The sequence below is a fragment of the Epinephelus lanceolatus genome, chromosome 4 (assembly GCF_041903045.1).
Source record: "Epinephelus lanceolatus isolate andai-2023 chromosome 4, ASM4190304v1, whole genome shotgun sequence".
NCBI lineage: Eukaryota > Metazoa > Chordata > Actinopteri > Perciformes > Serranidae > Epinephelus > Epinephelus lanceolatus.
Window position 1 is genome coordinate 31,204,992 of NC_135737.1, and position 19,209 is coordinate 31,224,200.

A 19,209-nucleotide genomic window follows, 5' to 3' on the forward strand; every position below is an offset into this window, starting at 1 on the left:
AAAACGGGGTTCCTTTGTCCACAAGAGAATTTAAGGAACACAAGGCAAAACTACAGACTGACATGAGCTGGATATTTAACTTTTGTTGGCACTGATTTATCTCTGATTGTAATAGCTAAGATCTTATCCTCACTGGATAATGTGCTCATAACCGCACCATTTATAGACAGAATAGAGCTGGCATTTCAGTGCAGAGGGGTTACAGCAGTGGAGCGCACACACCACCCAGTGGTGAAAACATGCAACAACAAGTCTTACAACAATAGAAGCCTTCATATCAAAGTGTAATACTCCATATAAAAATGCACATTTCCACACAGGTGCTTCATGCATGCAGTCGTACACATGTACAGTAACTGTAAGCATTTACATGGCTTTGTGCCATGGTGGATTTTATCCCCAAAAATACATGTATTGACCTTTCCTTCTCCCTTTAACCATTTCAGTACAATATCTCTAAATCATCTTTCACTTTTAGTTCTACATTAAACTGTGGAGGAAGACACTCCTTGTTATTTTATCATGTTGGAGCATTATCATTAGCATCATCTACATATATTATACTGTATTTCACAGAGTGACACAAAATAATTATTTACAAAAATAATAAAAGTTTCTCTTTACTACCCAGCACACAGCGGAGACTGAAAATAAACATTTCACAGATAGTAGGGACAATGCAGGATGTAAATACCCTGATACAAATAGTGCATGTACAGCACTACTCAGCCTCAATAATCATGAAATAAAGGCATGACAGTATCTGTAATTTCAATGAGAAGTGTCCTCAATGTCTGAGTTCCCCAGAGAAATACAGTGTGATGGCTGAGATGGTTAATGCCCGTTGAAGATTATATCATTTTTATTTCAGCTCTGGGAAATTTTCCTCCTGGTTTTCTCCGTCCGTTTACTTTTTATATTAAAGAGATTACAACCTTCATTTTGCATTTCAGTATGGCAAGTTGTTTTAACATATAATCAAATCACACTCCTCTGTGCAAGTACACTTTAGATATCCAATTTAACATTTCTCCTAATCAAAACTGTATTCTCTCTAGTCAGAATGGTAGATATAGATATCCACAATGCATTCTTACTCGTAAAAAATATTATTTTAAGATATGTAGAAATTTGTACAAGTCAAAACTAAATTTAAGATGTCTTTAAATCTTTGAAAAGTATAAAAAGATGTGTATTACAGATGTCCGTAATCACATTCACAATGTCATTCTTCCTATTTAAAATAGTCATTTCAGATATCCTCAACATTATTTTTCCTAGGAAAAATTACATCAATTTTGCTACTCATGGGCATCTGGATTTGAATTTCGGACATCCACAATTGAATTTTAGATGTTCAGAGTGAACATTCAGGGTATCTGCAACACAGTTCTTAATAGGAAAAAAAAAATCCAATTTCAGATATCTACAATCCAGTTGTTACTAATCATAATTTTAATTTCAAATATCCAGAAAAAAACGTTCCAGATATCCATAATGTCATTTTGAATATCCAAAACTAACTAGCAACAATGCAAGTGCAGCTATCTTCAAATGTATTGTGCATTCTTTCATCCATTCACTTTCCGTAACCGCTTATCCTGTTGGGGGTCGCAAGGGGGCTGGAGCCTATCCCAGCTGATACTGGGCGAGAGGCAGGGTACACCCTGGACAGGTCGCCAGACTATCACAGGGCTGACACATAGATTTATGCCCACATTTCCACCAACGGGCAATTTAGAGTCACCAGTTAACCTGCATGTCTTTGGACTGTAGGAGGAAGCAAGGGTACCTAGAGGTGCCCATGCTGACACAGGGAAGCTCCCCCAACCTGGGTTCGAACCAGGAACCTTTTAGCTGTGAGGCAACAATGCTAACCACTAAATTGGAGTTTTCCTAACAAGAATTCTGCTGCAGATATCCTGAATGTTTTCGGTGGATTTACAATGACGTGGATATCTGAAGATGAAAGCCTAATACACATCAATGTCAAAAGCGGCGTCGTTGTTCCTGGGAAGAATGACATTATGAATGTCTGAAATGCTCTCTATGTAGGAAGAATTGAATTATGGATATCTGCACCATGTATCCAGTCTGGCCATTAAATGTTAAAACAGCTTGCCATATTTCAGAAGGCTTCTTGATATGTCAGTGCCTCTAAATCATTTTCAAACCCTCTCAGGAAGGTAGCTCTTTGTTGTGGTGAGCAGTAGGTAAAGCACAAGGCTTTCATTTCATGCACGAGGAAACTTGTTTTTTAAAAAAAAACTCAGCTACCGATACATGAACCACTTTGCAGCCTCCTGGGATCCACCACTGGTGTAGCAACAAGGCTTAAAGAAATACTGTTGCAGTGTATGATGTACTGTCAGCTCACACACTGGTGCCCTTGTCCCTGAGGGTGGTGACTTTGAGCATAAACCTCCTGGTGCTCCGGCGGTAGCGAGGCTGGGTGAAGTAAAACAGTATGGGGTCCAGAAAGCTGTTCATGCTGGCAAACGGCCTGGTGCTTTTATAGATGATCGAAAACAAGTTTCTCATCTCGCAGGGTGCATTTGGAAGAGTACGTATCACCAGGTACATGGTCTTGGTGAGGTGAAACGGCAGGAAGCTTATGCAGAACACCGCCGCCACCACAATGATCATCCTCACCGCCTTGTCTCGCTTCTCCCCAGTGGCGATGGAGACGCCCTCGTAGGACACTGGGCGGCAGAGGATGTGGGCCATCCGACAGTAGCACACCATCACGCCCATGAAAGGCAACACGAAGCCGAGGCAGGTCAGAGCCATGCCATAAGGGTAGTAGTCTACTGATCTCTTTGGCGTACTCAAATCATAGCACACGGTGCGGTTTCGCTGGATTCCCGTCGCAGCGAAGTGAAAAGTCGGAGCGCACAGGATGGTGACCACCAGCCACACCCCTCCGCAGATACACCATGCCAGCCTGCGTCCACCTTGCTTGTGCCACATCGCCAGGGGATGGCAAATGCCCACGTAGCGCTGCACACTGATGCAGGTGAGGAAGAGGATGCTGCCATGGAGATTACTGAAACAGGAAATAGGAAAAATAAAATACTGTTATATGAAATCTTATTAACCTGCAACTTTTTGGACTGTGTTGTGAGTGTAAAGTTAAAAAATGATGTAACTAAGTGTCTCACCTGTAGAACTGAAACCTGACCAACTTACAAGTAAACTCCCCAAAGGGCCAGTAGTCATGACTGCCGTAGTTGTAGATAAGCAAGGGAAGTGACATCACATACAGGAGGTCGGCTATAGCCAAGTTGAGCATATAAATGTTGTTTTTGGACAGATTGGGCCGAGTCCTCCATATTTTCAGTATGACAGCAGCATTGAGAGGAAGTCCGAGAATGAACACAAAGGTGTACACAGCAGGGAGTAAGATACGTTTAAAGTCTTCCTTATAGGTGCAGCGGAGGATTCCTTTCCCACTGATGCCACTGACGTTGCTGATGTTGCTGACGCTGCCGATGAAGCTGTCTGCTGCGTACGGCTCTGTAGGCCACACGCTGGTAGAGATTAAGTCCAAAGGGAAGGTTTTTGAGATGAGTGTTTCCGTCGGGAAGGAGTTGACAGAATGTGGCATCTTCACATCCTGGAGGACAGACAGGACAGGGAGAGACATGGGGGGGTGTTACTGAGATAATGTCAATGAAATAAATGAAACAAAAACTAGGCCTGTTACAATAGGTCATATCCATATGGTATGATATCACCCTTGTGTTCGCATGCGTGTTTATCGACAGTTTTCCTTTCCATTATAAGAATGTGAATATCAATTTTCGATGCCTATGTGAATTCAAGTGTTAGTAAACAGAGACAGAGGGCCTGTTGTGGGCCTATCATTGAAACACCAGCGAAGAAGGGTACCCACCTGATGAACCCCCAGTCCCCTCCCCCAGCATGGCTCCAGCTCTAACCCACAATCACAAGTAGTTTTTCTCCCCTCTCTTCACTCATCAAAATGAGGGAGTCAAGGGAGGCGGAGAGTACGGCCTGGTTTGGCGGGGAGAGTTCAGTCCACACAGATGTCTCTCCTTGGCTCTGCCTACCCTATGCTCCTTCTTACCTTCCAATCTGACTTTGCTCATTCCTACTTTTCTATCCATCCAACCCTTTGGCTCCAGCTCGGACCCCCAGGCGGCACTATCACTCCCACTCATAGTGCATGCAAGTATGTGCATCAGTGATTGTAACCAACCAAAACTGAACAGACAGAGAGCAAAACTCTCCACCAGAGGGCACAATAGATCAGTGCATGTTTGATTTACACCATTAACATCTTCAGCATCACAGGGGTGCAGTCACACTGAGCCCTTTCAACACTGGACATTTCCCTTTAATCATTATTGTGCTGAGATTACAGTACATAAGCAGTGGCGGTGACATTTAATCAAAGTAGTGAATGTTCTCTGTACAGAACGAACCCTTCAGAGAGTTAAATTATTGCTGCATTAACATGTGGGCATTTGTCGTAGCTAGTGCATGTAATGCCAATGATTACTTCATGTGCTGTTCGATGGCAGGATAAATCTGAGGGGTCACAAAGTGATTGAAAGGACAACTGAATATGTGATTTACTGAACACTTTTAACTCCCCAGGCTTCTTAAAGGTGTTCAGATGAAACAAGAAAACACTTTTGGCTAAACTGGTCACAACTGGTAGAGACATGCAAGCAGTAATGAAGGGTTGCAACGTGACATTGCTTCTTTTAAATGGGTAACAAGCAAAAAACGTTCTTGTAATTGTATATATCAGGTCAGCAAATGTTTTTATAGTAAAACCAGAATCAATATTTAGTATCTCTAGTCTCTTGAATTAAGTTGCACAAAATAAAAATGACAAAGTTGTTGCACCAGTGCCTCACAACTGTTTTTAGTGCTTAAGTACTTTCCACCTGTGCGTGTTGTTACAAGGTGGTCACTGTGTATTTAGTTGCAGTACTTGCTGAGTTACTAGACAAACTACACCAAAATAAATAATGGCCCAGCCTGCCAGCCCATTAGATTATGATAATTTAATCCATCACTCTATAAAAAGTAGAAGATGGACAGTTGCAAGTTTGGAAATAAAAACCGCTGCAGACTGTCTGGTCTCCCACCCACAACTCACACTGTCTGGAACAGGCTGTTGTACACAGAGATTAATCAACAATCTTAATTACTGCGCCCACCACCGACATCAATCACACTCATTTCCTTCATGGCAGCATGTGGGCGAGTAAGTGATTGGCTTAAGCCACGTCCCCCATAGACTTGTCAGACTGTGACTCACGGCATTTCACAACCAAAGCCTATGTGTGCGTATGTGTAAGAGTGCGTACATGTGTGGCGTCTTGTTAAACTGCTTAAAAAAAGGCTTTGTGTGTTTTTAAAAATCAATGTGTCTGTGAGAGAGTGTGTGTTTGAAGTTAACTCCTCCGTGTGGGTGCATGAATGATTTGTTGTGAGCAACGGTGACGCATGATTTCATAAGGCAAAGTAATACAAGGAGAGGGAGAAGGAGCCATAAAACACTTCACTACAGTGAACCAATGAGCAGGCAGAAAGGAATAACAAAGGTTTTGCAAAGTGCACTGCAGTCGGCTTTATTTGCTGATGACTCATTTACAGTGATTGGCATTTTTTGATTTGCTGACTTGCCCGTCTCAAGAAGGGCCTTGAGACCAACTTCCTGGGCTATCTTAAAGCCCAGCGACGCCATGACAGTCAATCAAATCACTCAGCCGTCTGAAAATACTGCAGTTTGGAGAGTGATTTCTGATTAACTTCATAAATCACACTTGTCAGAAATGCAGGATATTTTATGATGTTTAGGGCACGTGTTTTGCCGAAAGGTGCCTCTTATGGTCAGGTTTGGGGGTATCTGTCATAGACTGACTGTTGACTATAGAGTCAATCGGAGAGCCTCCCAAGCAGCAGCAGCTACATTGGAAATGTGCGCTCATTGAGGAGGGCGTCAACCCGCAGTCAGCTGACCTTCTCCCCCAAATGATAGATGACCAGCCTGAGCTGCTGAGCCACCTTGGCCTTATCAAGTACATCCATGTGTTAGAACAACTAGAGACTGACTAACAGATGCTCCTCATACTGTCTGATGAAGATCTGAAGTGGGCATCTCTGCCTTTGGAGCCAGACACAGAATGTTATTGGCAATCTCAGACCTGAACAAGAGCATGAGGAGGCTCTCAGATACACCCGCCGTGAAGCCTGGCTACCTGGAGGGTGGTGCTAGTGGACGACTCCCTCGAATCATGGATCTAGACGATGCTGCTCAGGGTAATCGCTGGTTAGGGGAGACGCCAACAAGCTCTGAGCTCCATCTGGCAGACGTGAAACAAACTGTATGACACACGAATGAACATGGGACCACGCTGATCCTATGTGGTGTCTTTTGTCACTGTTAAGTGCCTTTCATATGCAAACTATAACTCTCATGCTTCGTCTATGTGTTTGAGTCCATGTAAACAACTACATTTATGCAACTGTAAAACGATATTTTCAAATTACTGTACAAATTACCTCCTAGTTGCTTGCTTATTTACTTAGTCCCTCCGCTACAATAACAAATAGGGCACATAGGAACTGTCAGGGCTGTGCCCCTCACACTCCATGGCAGCTGGAGCACATGTGGGGGCAGTCCTACGGATCCCTCTGGCATGGGCAGCAGGGGGATGAAAACCACCTCACCCCTCCTCTCAATCAGCACCACACACAAAACATCTGCAATCCCTTAAAAACTGGCACCGTACGCATGATCTGGGAGCAGTTTTTTTTCAAGGGATCAAGTCCACATTGGACCAGCTCCCTCCTTTTAGGGTCTGAGGGCGACCCAAAGATGGACAGATCAGTCTGGTCCTGAGCAGGTTAGCTCTGCACCACACATCACCATGGAGTTCCAGCCACATTCAAAAAGAGCCACGTTCATAGGATGGAAAACTCTGGCGTTAGACTCAACATTCCTCGCCAACTACTAATCTCACTTTATGGTGCAGCCCTTAGGTCAGCCTTTAGCGGGCTAACCATGCCAGCCTCCAGGGCTGAAGCATGAACTGTCACCTGATATCAAAGCTCCAATCTATACTGTAACTTTGCACATGTTCAGCCAAGGCCTGTTTGTGAGGTTGCCTCACTTTGTGGTTGTTGGTATTTATAATGTTGGCATGCATCTACAGCTAAGTGTGAGAGAGCGAGCAGCAACATGAAACTAAACGTGCTGTGTACTGTTCTAAGGAACTCAACAGGTCACTGGCGGGTCTCATTGGTTTACTATTACGCTGTGAGGTTTCCTGCTAAAGAAAACACACCTTGTGCATCTAACAAGCTCTAGCAAGCAAATCATTGACCTACAAAGTGAAGCAGGAAAAACAGCTGAGATCCGCCAACTGACACAAGCGCCGCTCTGATTCCCATATTGAATATCTGCACTTCATTAGGAGCCACTGTGGTGCGGATAATCATATATCACAGGAGGAAGAAATCGTTCATGAAAAATTAATGAACTGTTGAGTGTCAATTGCTTTTTAAAATAATGAGGGAGGCAAACAGAGATGTGAAGCCTCTTCCTGAGATATCACTTCCAAACATGTTATCAAAGTAATAAAAAACTTACTATAAACTGATATAAATGAGCCCAGTTAATAAGCCATAGTTGATCACTGTTTTTTTACGGTTAATGCCTAATGGCTCTAAATGGAAATAGTCACTGGATGAAAACAGATACACACCACAGATTGATCTCTCACTTTCAGTTATAGCCATGTATTATTTTTCCTGCGGCTTAAATGATGACTGAGTATCTGTCGGTGCTCCTGAAATACAGGGTGTGTAAGTATGTGTGCGTTTGATATGGTCATGTTTCCAATTTCCAAACACTCCAGAGGGCAAACAGTAATTACAGGCCTCTAATAGCAGAATAATAGACAAACACATTTAAGCACAGCAGGAAAGACTGACAGACAAACGCCACAAACGAATGGTTAAAAAAAAGAATAAGTTGGAAATCCTAACTTTTTATTTCACCGGATTTATATCACCAGAATGACTTGAGGCATAATTATATTGACTGATGCCTCTTTTGTAGGCGTGTAGATACAAAGGAACATATGAAATGACACCAGGGTTTACAAGTTCTAGTGTACAACTTTAAACTATTTTTAGACAAGATTCTCGAAACATAAAAACAAAAGTTGTGTGATTAATGAGGTCATTTCAAGCCACATGTTTACTCTATCGCGACACCAACAGCAAACGCTCATTAAAACATGGCTCATCGACCTTTCACAGGAATTCATTCAACACTGTCATTATGGGTGTGACAGCGTCACCTACTTTTGCTTTGTGACTCAGTGCAGGTCTTTCTGCCCACATAGTATTTTTGGCAGGTTTTCTAAAACTTGTCCATACATCCCCTCAAACTGTTTCTGTGGAAAAACACGTATTCTGCACCAAGACATCCGTTGAAGTTACACAAGCTTGAGGGGAAATCATGATGATGATACAACTATTTTCATTTTCAATTTAGAACAAATTTCAACAATGTAAATTGAGATTCTGAGGTCAAGTAAAGAAGAGAGGTTAGGCATGCGCTTCACTTTGTGATCTATGAATCATGGCAACAACTAGAATTAACCACTGACCATCAAAATCTAATCAGTTCATCCTTTAGACCATGTGGATGTGGTAACAGAATTCCCTCGAAGCATTCTTGAGATATTGGATTCTTGAGAACAGGACGGACAGACGCACAACCCGCAAACACAACCATCCGCCCACAGCTCTCACAGAGCCATAAAAATATCAAGGATCGGAAACGATGCTGTGGATCGTTTGTCATAACATTTGCTAACCGTTAAAATGATGATGCCTTGTTAGAGTTGACCTTATTAAGCATACACCCACTTTACTGACTGACTGCACCTCTGACAGTCATCCAGCGTTACTCTAAGTTCCTGGCAGCTGACACCAGCATTGGTTTATCTGTGAGCTGCCACTTGTTTTTACACGCCCTGATGAAGATTGTGTGAGGTAAAACGCGTGGGCGCTGAGCGCATTTTTTAAAGGTTTTCAATTTTTGCAGGGCAGTGTCTTGGGTATTTTTGGCTATGACTTATTGATCACAAAGCAAAAAAACCAAGCACCTGCTCTGGCATCAACTCAAACCGTTCCTCTGATAAAGCGGAGCTCGATTAGTTGTTAGCGACCATTTACACTTGTCGAGAGCTGCAAATTCTCAAATATATTGTACAGTTCCTCTGTAAATGAGCAGATGACAGATTACCTGCACTGCCTGGCAACAAACACAGCCGTTCATTCAGGATCGTGCTCAAGGCCTGGAGTACTCTCTCATGCTGCATTCACTGTTCATCTGATATTCTGTAGAAATCCTCTTACCCTTAAAAGAAGTGAGTGTCCCCAGTTGAAAAGCTTATTGGAGAATGCGGGCATCGATCCCGCTACCTCTCGCATGCTAAGCGAGCGCTCTACCATTTGAGCTAATTCCCCTGCCTGCTGTTGCCCTAAAAACAAAACACCACATGACATGTCATTTAGCAGGACACCCACAGTCCTGCCCATGAGGGTAGAGTTACCAGTCACTGACAGGGACGCTCCCTCACTCTGCACTCTATTTATCTCACTCACTCTCTTTCACACATGCTTTAACAGGAGAGACGCACTGCTGCATACTCTCTGCCCTCAGGCCTGCCAGAAGGCAGAGCAGAAGGTGACACAAGATTATTTATAAACCACGACTGCAAGAATGTGGCTGCAACTCAGGACACATGTAGGAGATTTACAACTCAACATAAACCCCACAGGGTCGTAAATCAAACACCCCGCATAAAGTTGGTTGTGATTATTCAGCAAGTGGATTTGGTACCATCAGGACTTTTGAACCCTGGTTAATGTAACATGAGTCAACTGAGAATATGTCAACAAAAACAAGCTCTGATTAATCCACTATACGTTGGTTCCCAGCTATAACAGTAGACAGACAAGTTGAGCAACTAGCTGGAGAACATAGTGGAGCAATTAGCAGCTTTAGAGACAGATATTTCCCTTTAGGTAGAGACTGAAGCAGAGTTATTAAAAAGTAGGGCTGTCTCTTGAAAGTCGGAGATTCAAATCATCAGTCGGAGACCCCTCAGTCAACTGAGATTGCTTCAAAACGAGCAGTCATTTTGCTGCAGAGTGAGTGCTTCTGACTTTCACTCTTCTCTTGTCTCTAGCACAGACATCTACAGATGAGATGCAGCAGCCCAGAGGAGGAGGAACTCTTCACCATGACTCTCCGAGATAACATTATCTTGTCTCTTCTGCTTGGAAGTGATGAATTTACAGCTAACAGTTACATAATACGACGCAGTCTGTGGCTTTTGTTTGACATCTAGTGTCAGCAAAAATGTTGCACATTTCCAATCCATCATGAGCGCCACTTGCTTGTTTACTATGTTGAATGAATGCCGCTGTCACACTGAACGTTTGAGCCCTGTTCAAACTTCAAAAACGTTATACTGAATATTCATATCGAATATTTCTGTTAAGTCAGTCCACCAACACAGACACAATGAGTACAGAAGCAGAACAAGGTTTCTCTTTCTCTCTCTCTCTCTCTCTCTCTCAAACTCAGACCAAACACAGATGAATCTGTAAAACTCAGCAGTGCTGATCAAATATGAACCAAGCTTCTGTGACAGTGTTGCCTATTTCTCACCAAAAAATGTTTTCAGAAACTTTCAGCTCACCATTTAACTGTAATTCAAGACTGTTCATTACCAGACTGTTGCCATATTGTTTCTCATGTCAAAACAGACAAGTTTGCATACATAACCCACCTGTGGGGACGTTTATTGGTCTGGTATGGGGCAGTACATTCTGGTAGTTGTAGGTTTTCTACCTCTTAAAAAATGCCACAGTACTTTTTCTCTGTTTCTCTGGTCATGTTGCACCAATGTCAATAGTTTTTGTGTCTTTTTATTTTATAAACAGCTCAGTTTTATGAAAAACTGTCTTTTCAGCAGTGAAATACTTCTTTAAGTTGGTCAAAGTGGTCAGAAAACAGTTAATGCAGGTATGTAATTAACTTCAAGTAGCCTGACATTCAAACCAGGGCTACAGGTATAGATTATTTTGTCGAATCAACAGCCCAAAACTATAAATAATCAATTAACAGAATTAAGAGAGGAAAATTCATCGAATTCTCACATTTGAGAAGCTGAAAACAGCAAAAGTTTCCGCTTGATTTGAGTGATTGAATAAATAGTTTTAGCACATTTTTTTATTAGACGCATGCAAAAAATACAAGATAGACAATGTGTTCAAACAAGCACCCCTACCACACACATACACACACTCAGATACACAATAATCTGGATTCATTAGCTGAGGCAGCCACTCTGTATCTGCCTGGCCGGCTTTAAAGATGTTACTCTCTAAGTAATTTAACCTAATGGAGCAGGTAATGGGTGGACAAGGGCATATTAAGACTTATACTGTATACTGTACACACAGATACCCTCTGCCTCTGTAATAAACACAGAGCAGGAGATGTAAATGAATAGAGGAGGAAGATGTTCAGTTGAGGAGAGAGAGCAGGGAACAATTTACCTCTAATGGCTTTCCCATCTCTGATCTCTACACTGTCCCTGGACACGCTTATCAATGATTCATGCCTCTGCTCCTCACTCTGTGCTGCACACACACACACACACACACACACACACACACACACACACACACACAGGCTACCACATGTGTACACAGACTCATGCGTTGGTGATGAATTGGAAATAGGCTCTCGAAATGAAAAGGAAGGAAACAATAATCAGTGTCACACACTACAGACTGCTGACACACACCAGCAGCAAATATACATGAAGCACATACACACGTGAAAGCAACATGCATGTGCACGCTTCAGCACACAAACATAAACCTCCTCTTTAATGAGATAAACAACACACATTATTTCATTTTCCCAAGAGAGACCAATGCAGTTGAGGTGGAGAGTCGCTGCAAATGTCACAGCCCTCAGTGTCTTCATTAAGACACAAAAAAACACTTGACTAATTATCTCAGCTAATATGGTTCTGGCCACAAAGGGTAAATCAATCCTGAGGACAGGCACTGTGGCAATTACAGAGGGGACATTTTAAACCAATCAGCTGCACCATAAATAGACACATGGGTGATGAGGACGGCTGGCTTCAATACAAACACACACGAGAGGAGAATTAAACACTTGCATGTTGCATGAGACCAAACTGCAATCAGTCAACAGACCTAATAAACAACTTCTAAACTCTCCTCAGAGAGCACAGGCTAACTCTCACATACCGAGCAGCACACATATTTGAACTAATCCTCCCTTTCTTGGTCTGCTCTGAAACTTTATGTGCTTCTTCCAATTGTTTGATTTCCACAGAAGACGTGCAAAAGCTTTAAGTACAAATATGGACATTGTTACATGGCTTCACAGACGACTGTGCATTAATCTAAAAGAAAATCTCCTTCTGGCAGAACCAAACCAAAAGCCAGCTACTTCTAATCTGCTGAAAAAGTACAGATGGACAAGAGCACCTTCAAATGTGATATAAATCACACACAAAGCTGCAGGTGACAATACACAGCGCACTGCTGCTAATAATTTGTCGTAACTTGCAGACGAAAACGTGTTGATGCTCGTTGCTGTGAGGATTTGGACCGAGGATTTCATCAGGCATGTAAAGACTAATAGACAGCAGTTACGGCTGCACCTTGTGTGACTCCTGAGAAGCGGTTGCCACACACAGGGGAAGTGAATACAGCTCTGATGAAATGAGAAAAATCCAGAGACAGGACAGTGGAGCATCGGGCACTGAAACCTTCTAGGTTCCTTCTTGATTCAGACTAACTATTTCAGACTGACTGTTTCACGTCATTCAGCCTGACGCTGTGTTCAGGTTAGCTAACAGTGATGGGGAGACTGGGGACATTTAGTTTTGTTCTGCTTTAACCACTCACTAGACAATAATGTATCCGTCCTGCTGAAATCATTTCGGTCCATGCAGAGATAATTTTGTCTGGTTATAGACTTCTGAATCAAAATCCACATTTCAGATTTGCTCAGCGTTCAAATTGGTATGGGGTTGCACCCAGAGACATCCGACCAATCACAGCTCAGTGGGCAGAATTAAAACTCAGTTAGGGTATCGAACTCTCAAGGGTATGATGGTACTACCGAGTACCAATTCATGTTAAATTAATTGGTGCCAAATACCGGTACCTGAGGGCACATCTGGTTAAGATTGTTTGGTTTAGATAAGAGGCAGAAGTGCTGCACAGCACCCTGAACTCTGGAAGCCACAGCGCTCCACGGCCGTCACTGTAGCTCTGCTGAATTGCCAGGTTCAACTTCAGACAAGAGGTGGAGGTGCCCTGAAGCCGGGAAGCCAGCCCTGGAGCTCCATGGCCACTCTGTTGGCTTCCCAGCTAGCCAAAACTATTGCTGCAGCACCAGTTTCGCCTTCTGGTCTATTTTCTTTTCTGTATTATTCTAGTAATAGCCTAGTATCACTTCTTGATGAGCAGACACATACACACACGCACACACACAAGCTGACAAACGGAGACAGAAGATTAGTTCTACGTGTGATCGGAAAAGAGCAGACAAGCAGAACTGTGTTTTAGTGTACTACGTAATGTCACTCCTGCAGCTTGTTCAAAACTGTATTTTTTGTTTTTACAGAGAAAGTAAAGCACCAAAAAATGTACTGTTGAGTACCAGTACCGAAATTCCAGATACACCTATCAAATGTGAACAGTACCTAATAGTGTAGTGGTAGTTGATGAGGTGGATCTTCTACTAGCTGAACTTTTTGGTTGATAGGTGGGCTTCCTGTAAACGGCCAGAAAACGAGGTGGGTATACCCTGCATAGCCTCCACTAAACCACTAACGGTACCCAACCCTAATTAAGACTGGGGATGTAATCTTCCTGCATAGCTACCTAGCATCCCAGCTACACTCATGAATTGATAAACTGGTGATAAGCACAGTTGGGATCAAGGCAGCTGTACAAGTTGTGAGGCAGCTTTTCTGTACCTTCTTAAGCCACAACTCAAAAAAGAAATGGGCTAACATGAACTCAGTGGCAGGATGACTGCATGAAAGGACATGGCTTATGTTTAATGCCTTTAGCTGACCGGAAATAAGAGGAGGGTAGACTCAAACGGGACACTAAAGTTACATGGTCAGCGTCTTAAGAGTTAGATTTCCAACAACCTGTACAGTTGTTACAGTGTCAATTGTCGGAACTTTTTGTGGCTTTTTTTTTTCACAGACTCAGCAAACTAGCTGTGCAAGACGACTTCCGTAATCTAAATCCTACCCAAAAATTTCCATTTGCCATCCATGAGTGCAACACCAGACCTTAAATCAGTGAACAAATTAAGAGATGCTTATAGGTCTGAAAAACAGCACTGGTAAGAGATACTGGCAGCAACGTGAAATATCTGTTTAGTTCATACACACAACACACACAGAGACAGACATGGACACAGAGACCACAGGAGCCACACAAACACTTCCTCTTCTCCTATCTCTGTCATTTACACCTCTCTATCATTAGACTAATTAAAGCGTACTGATCATGCACAAATATCCCAGGGACACAAATATTTTCATCTTCTGTTGCTGTCTCGGCACTTGTTTTTGCTCCTGAATGATTTTGTTATTGATTCCTTTTAACGTCGGTAGAAAAACATGTTTTTCAAAACACAAGCTGCTGCAAGTCCCTGTAAGAGCTTGATGCACACCTCTAAGCTTACCAAAAGCTTAACAGAGTGGCAAGTAGCAGTTAGCCCTGCACTCTGTGGTGGCTGTTGTCATGGGTTTGTGGTGCAGAGGGGATGTGAATGCAGCTCTGGTGAAAGCAGAGTCGGTAAAACATAAAGACGGGACAAAAAAAAAACATCTCTCCTGACTGATTCCCCAGTGTGTCTCTGACAGTCCTGAAGAGTTATACAGTATCGTATTCAACATTAGCTCTGGACTCTAAAGCTCCCAATTCAGACAAATGACTGGAGTGATTCCTCTAAATCCTACTCAGACCAGAGGAGTCAGATTTATACTGGGTCACTTGCATTAAATTACCAATTTTAAGGAGACATTTGGCTGGCCTCTTTGGGATGGCTGCCCCTGAGCTTTTCATTATTCACTGAGGAAGACAACACTGTGCACTTAACTTTGTCCTGTAAACAATTTTGGCCGTGTTTCTCTCTCTACCCCTCTATCAAGTCTCTGCCTCTTTCTCTGTGTCTCTAAACCAGTGTTACATTAGTCTGTTCCCAGCCGCACAGACAAAACAACTACAGAAGCCTGACCACTGCCTGGCAGAAAGGAATCTTCACTAAAAATACAGTCACCAGAACAAAGTCCAGTGGCCAGTGTGCTGGGTCTTTCTTACATGACAGCCTCTTCAAACAATTACTGGGTATAACATCTGTGATGTGACAACTTGTTTTCACTGGAGTTAGGGAAAATTCCCTCGCTGATACAGAAATCACGGAGAAAACAGTGTGACAAAAGTTGTGTAATATGAGCTCATGAAAAAGGTCACACATTACTGTTTTTCCATTGGAGTCATCAAGTGCAGAGGTGATGAAATAATTAAAGGGAAGCAATTATATGCACGTAGGACTGAAACACATATGAAAATGACAGGAAATTAACTGGAAACACATTTTTCAGCTGCACTACTTCCTTTCCTTCTTTTCAACTTAATAAATTTGAGGATTTGCTATTTTTCTTTGTCTTAATATGTGACATTAAACTGTTAATTTACAGGTTTCAAACAGCTGGTTTCGAACAAATCCTGACGTCTGAAGCAGTGATGGTCGTAAATTAACAAACAAATCTTTATGAGCAACTCCTTTAAGTTTACACTATGTACCAGGTCAGCCTGTCAAACATCTGAGTGCTCATGAATCCCACAAATTTTACCACTCTCCAACCCACAGTTACTGTAGGATACTGCTCACGCTGCCTGCTACAGTGAGTGAACGAAAAGTGATTAAATTGGACTCAAGTCAAGATCTTCGCCAGCCAAGGCCATGGTGCATTCACATGCTTTCTTCCGACTTTGATGTGCTCATGAGCTTTAAGTTGTAATGCGGAAACAATGTTGATGCTACAAAGAAGATATGTTGTATTTTAGTTGCTCAAAGTCTTTAAACAATATGTTGATAACAAAGAGCAAAGGAGACGGACCAGAAAAGCCCTCATTTTTCAAATTATTCCAACACAGCATGAATGCGGCACAAGGCTGTGGAGGCAACTGTGACGTCTGCAACTTGCCCCTCAAATAATTCTTTATTCTTTATTCAGGATCCCCATTAGTCGTTACCACAGCAACGACTGCTCTTCCTAGGGTTCACACAAAATGCAAAAACAAGACAATATATAAAAATCATGACATCATAGACAATTTATAACATCAACAAATTTAAATAAAACCCCAACAAGAGACAGCAGTAGTTATCTCACATTTACAATTTTGTCACATCAGTAAATCACAACAGCAAATCAACAGAGCCCATAATCTATAGGCTCATGATCTATATGTGACTGCACAAAACATGGTTGTACACCGAGGCATCACCAAAGTGAACGCCACAAATACACATAACCTTCACAAACATTACATCCTATGTTGGTAAAACTGATTTATTTTTTGATAATTGCTGTTTTTAGTTTCTTTTTAAAAGTAATCCTACTAGTAACCTGGGTTAAGTTTAGTGGTAGTTCATTCCAAATCGACATGGCTCTGTACATCACAGTTTTCTTTAATGCACTGGTCTTCAATAAGGGTAGTGTAAAGCTTCTCATGCAGGCATGTCTGGTTTAATGATGTCATCTATCAACAGCGTGTGTTATCTGTAAATATATGTGCACAGGTTGTCTTAAGGCACAGGTATTTCTTGTGTATAACTTGTATAGCACCTTTCTAGTCTTCTGACCACTCAAAGTGCTTTAACACGACATGTCACATTCACCCATTCACACACACATTCACACACTGGTGGCCGAGGCTACCTTACGAGGTGCCACCTGCTACTCAGTAACCATTCACACACTGATGGAACAGCCATTGGGAGCAATTTGGTGTTCAGTATAAAGCATTACAGAGAGTTTTTGTGGGGTGTGCAGCAGACCTGGCTGTCAAACGTGCATGTACTACAATGGCGTGTTACTGAGAGGCTGACACCATATTTTGCAAAAAATCAGGAGGTTTGATACATTTACTTGTAACAACTAGACGAAACCAATACTATGAAAAGAATCGGTATACCCATCACTAATCTGAAGACGTCACTTTTTCCTTGGAAAACTGGGACTGCTATTTTTAAGCACCGTCTCACATTTTTTAGACTCCACAACTATTAAAGTAATTGAGAAAATCTCATGTGTATGCTCGAGTGGGAGCATTTGGCCGGAAGCTTTATTTTTGTCACCCACACAGCTGGTTCTGATGACACCCCACGAGGATGCTTTTCCTGTCTCTGTATGTTCTCAGGAAAAGTATGAACTCAAAGGCAGAACAAGCAGGATGGTTGCAGTTTGTAAACACAACATTTAAAGTTGGCTCAACGGCTCCTCTGGGATGCACGCTTATAATCTGGCACCTGGTCGCTATGTTTTTAGAGAGACCCGCCCTCACACCCTGCATGCTGTTAATGGCTGGGCGCTACACACCACTGATGCCCATGAACATCCTGAGCACAGCAAAGTAAGACACACACCTCTAGTTATAAGTGATTATTGCATTAAATTGCATTAAGATATCAATGGTCACTGGGTATTCTCACACAGAAGGTTGCTCTCTGGACTCACTGCTGGTTGTCAAACATGATGGAAAGGTTCTATTTTTAAAAAGGACATTTATCAAGCTTGCAAGATTCATAGCAGCATCCATGAGCAGGAACAAACTGAGCACAGAACATGATGTCTGGCCTGTTGTTCTTAATTCTCCTAATCAGATTCTCTTGTAAAATACGTCTATGTAATCGCCCAATTTAATGTAACATGAAAAGTACAACAAATATTTATCGAGTCAATATTTGTGAACGAACAAACTTCTGCAAACAGGACATTATTTGAATTTTCTAGCTGTGATGTAAACAAGTAAAACATTCTCTCAAGCTGGAGAAACATACATCAAATTCTTGGGAACAGTACAAGTTTCCCAGGGTGATTTTACGGCCTCATTTTTGTGGTTTCAGACTTCAGACTCAACAGTTCGCCTTATCTCTTGGCTTCACTTTCTGTGTGATGATTCTGCAAAACCTTACATGACATGTTCTCCATGCGTCACATAGATGATGTCACAAATATTCACACCTGGTATGTGCATGGAGGAAAAACCAGATTGCTCTGGAGCAGGCCACTGTGCAGCTTGCATCAGGTTAGTGCCTTGCCTGAGGGCACTGTGGTTCTGTTTATTTCATTCCCAGATTCAGAGATAACAAGTTTAATGAGCTCTGTGTGGATTAAAAACAGGGGAGGAATGAAACAAACCTGATGTTATCACTGGCAGGCGAGCTCTTATCAAAAGTAAGGTACCACACACAAATCCCCCTCCAGCATAACAGAGACATTTGCCGATTTGGTGTGTTTATGACTTATTTTAGCACCAGCGACCACTTTCTGTTGTGTCTATCTGCTTTCAGAAGCATTTCCTGCCTGTAGTAACACTCTAACACATGAAGGACGGATTCACATGTCACAACAACACTATAAAACTGTACTAAGAATATCACAATGATACCACAGGGGCTAAAATGCCACAGAGCTGGTGTGATAAGACTGGTATTTAGCAACACGGCCACGCTATGCCCCAGTGGGAATATTATCATTTGAGTCAAATACCTTCGCTACAGAGGCTGTGTTTCATTCCTTTAATGAGAAAAAGAGGCAAAAATACAACTTACCCAGAATGACGGCAGAAAAAAATAAGTGGCAGCAACATCAACAAGTTGGCGACATGGTGTAAGACTCGTCCTGCTCCTTTCCTCTCGTGCGTAACGACAAACACCAGTTCAGCGTGGAGGGAAAAACAAGCTGTGGAGAAGAAGTGTGAATGAATCACTCGGAGCTCAGTTGAAGCTCAAACACCGAGTAAAACTCAGGTTTAAAGTCGCCGTTTCTCTCT

The 19,209-nt window shown here is 42.3% G+C and overlaps 1 protein-coding gene and 1 non-coding gene across 2 annotated transcripts; both read right to left on the reverse strand.

Annotated features, from left to right (window-relative positions):
* Nucleotides 1-1,610: 1,610 nt before the first annotated feature.
* Nucleotides 1,611-19,121, reverse strand: p2ry6 (pyrimidinergic receptor P2Y6). The gene is made up of 3 exons (XM_033632323.2): nt 18,989-19,121; nt 3,162-3,616; nt 1,611-3,046 (listed from the first exon to the last, which is right to left on the reverse strand). The coding sequence occupies exons 2-3, from the start codon at nt 3,605-3,607 to the stop codon at nt 2,374-2,376; spliced, it is 1,119 nt and encodes a 372-aa protein (XP_033488214.1). The 5' UTR covers nt 3,608-3,616; nt 18,989-19,121; the 3' UTR covers nt 1,611-2,373.
* trnaa-agc (transfer RNA alanine (anticodon AGC)) lies at nt 9,453-9,525 on the reverse strand. Its single transcript has one exon. It is a non-coding gene; the product is annotated as a tRNA-Ala (tRNA).
* Nucleotides 19,122-19,209: the final 88 nt, after the last annotated feature.

Bases quoted from the DNA above. Each gene is read 5' to 3' on its own strand.
- p2ry6 (XM_033632323.2), bottom strand. From the start codon at position 3,607: ATGCCACATTCTGTCAACTCCTTCCCGACGGAAACACTCATCTCAAAA. The intron at 3,047-3,161 runs GTGAGACACTTA...TTCCTGTTTCAG, and splicing joins GTCAGGTTTCAGTTCTACAG to TAATCTCCATGGCAGCATCC.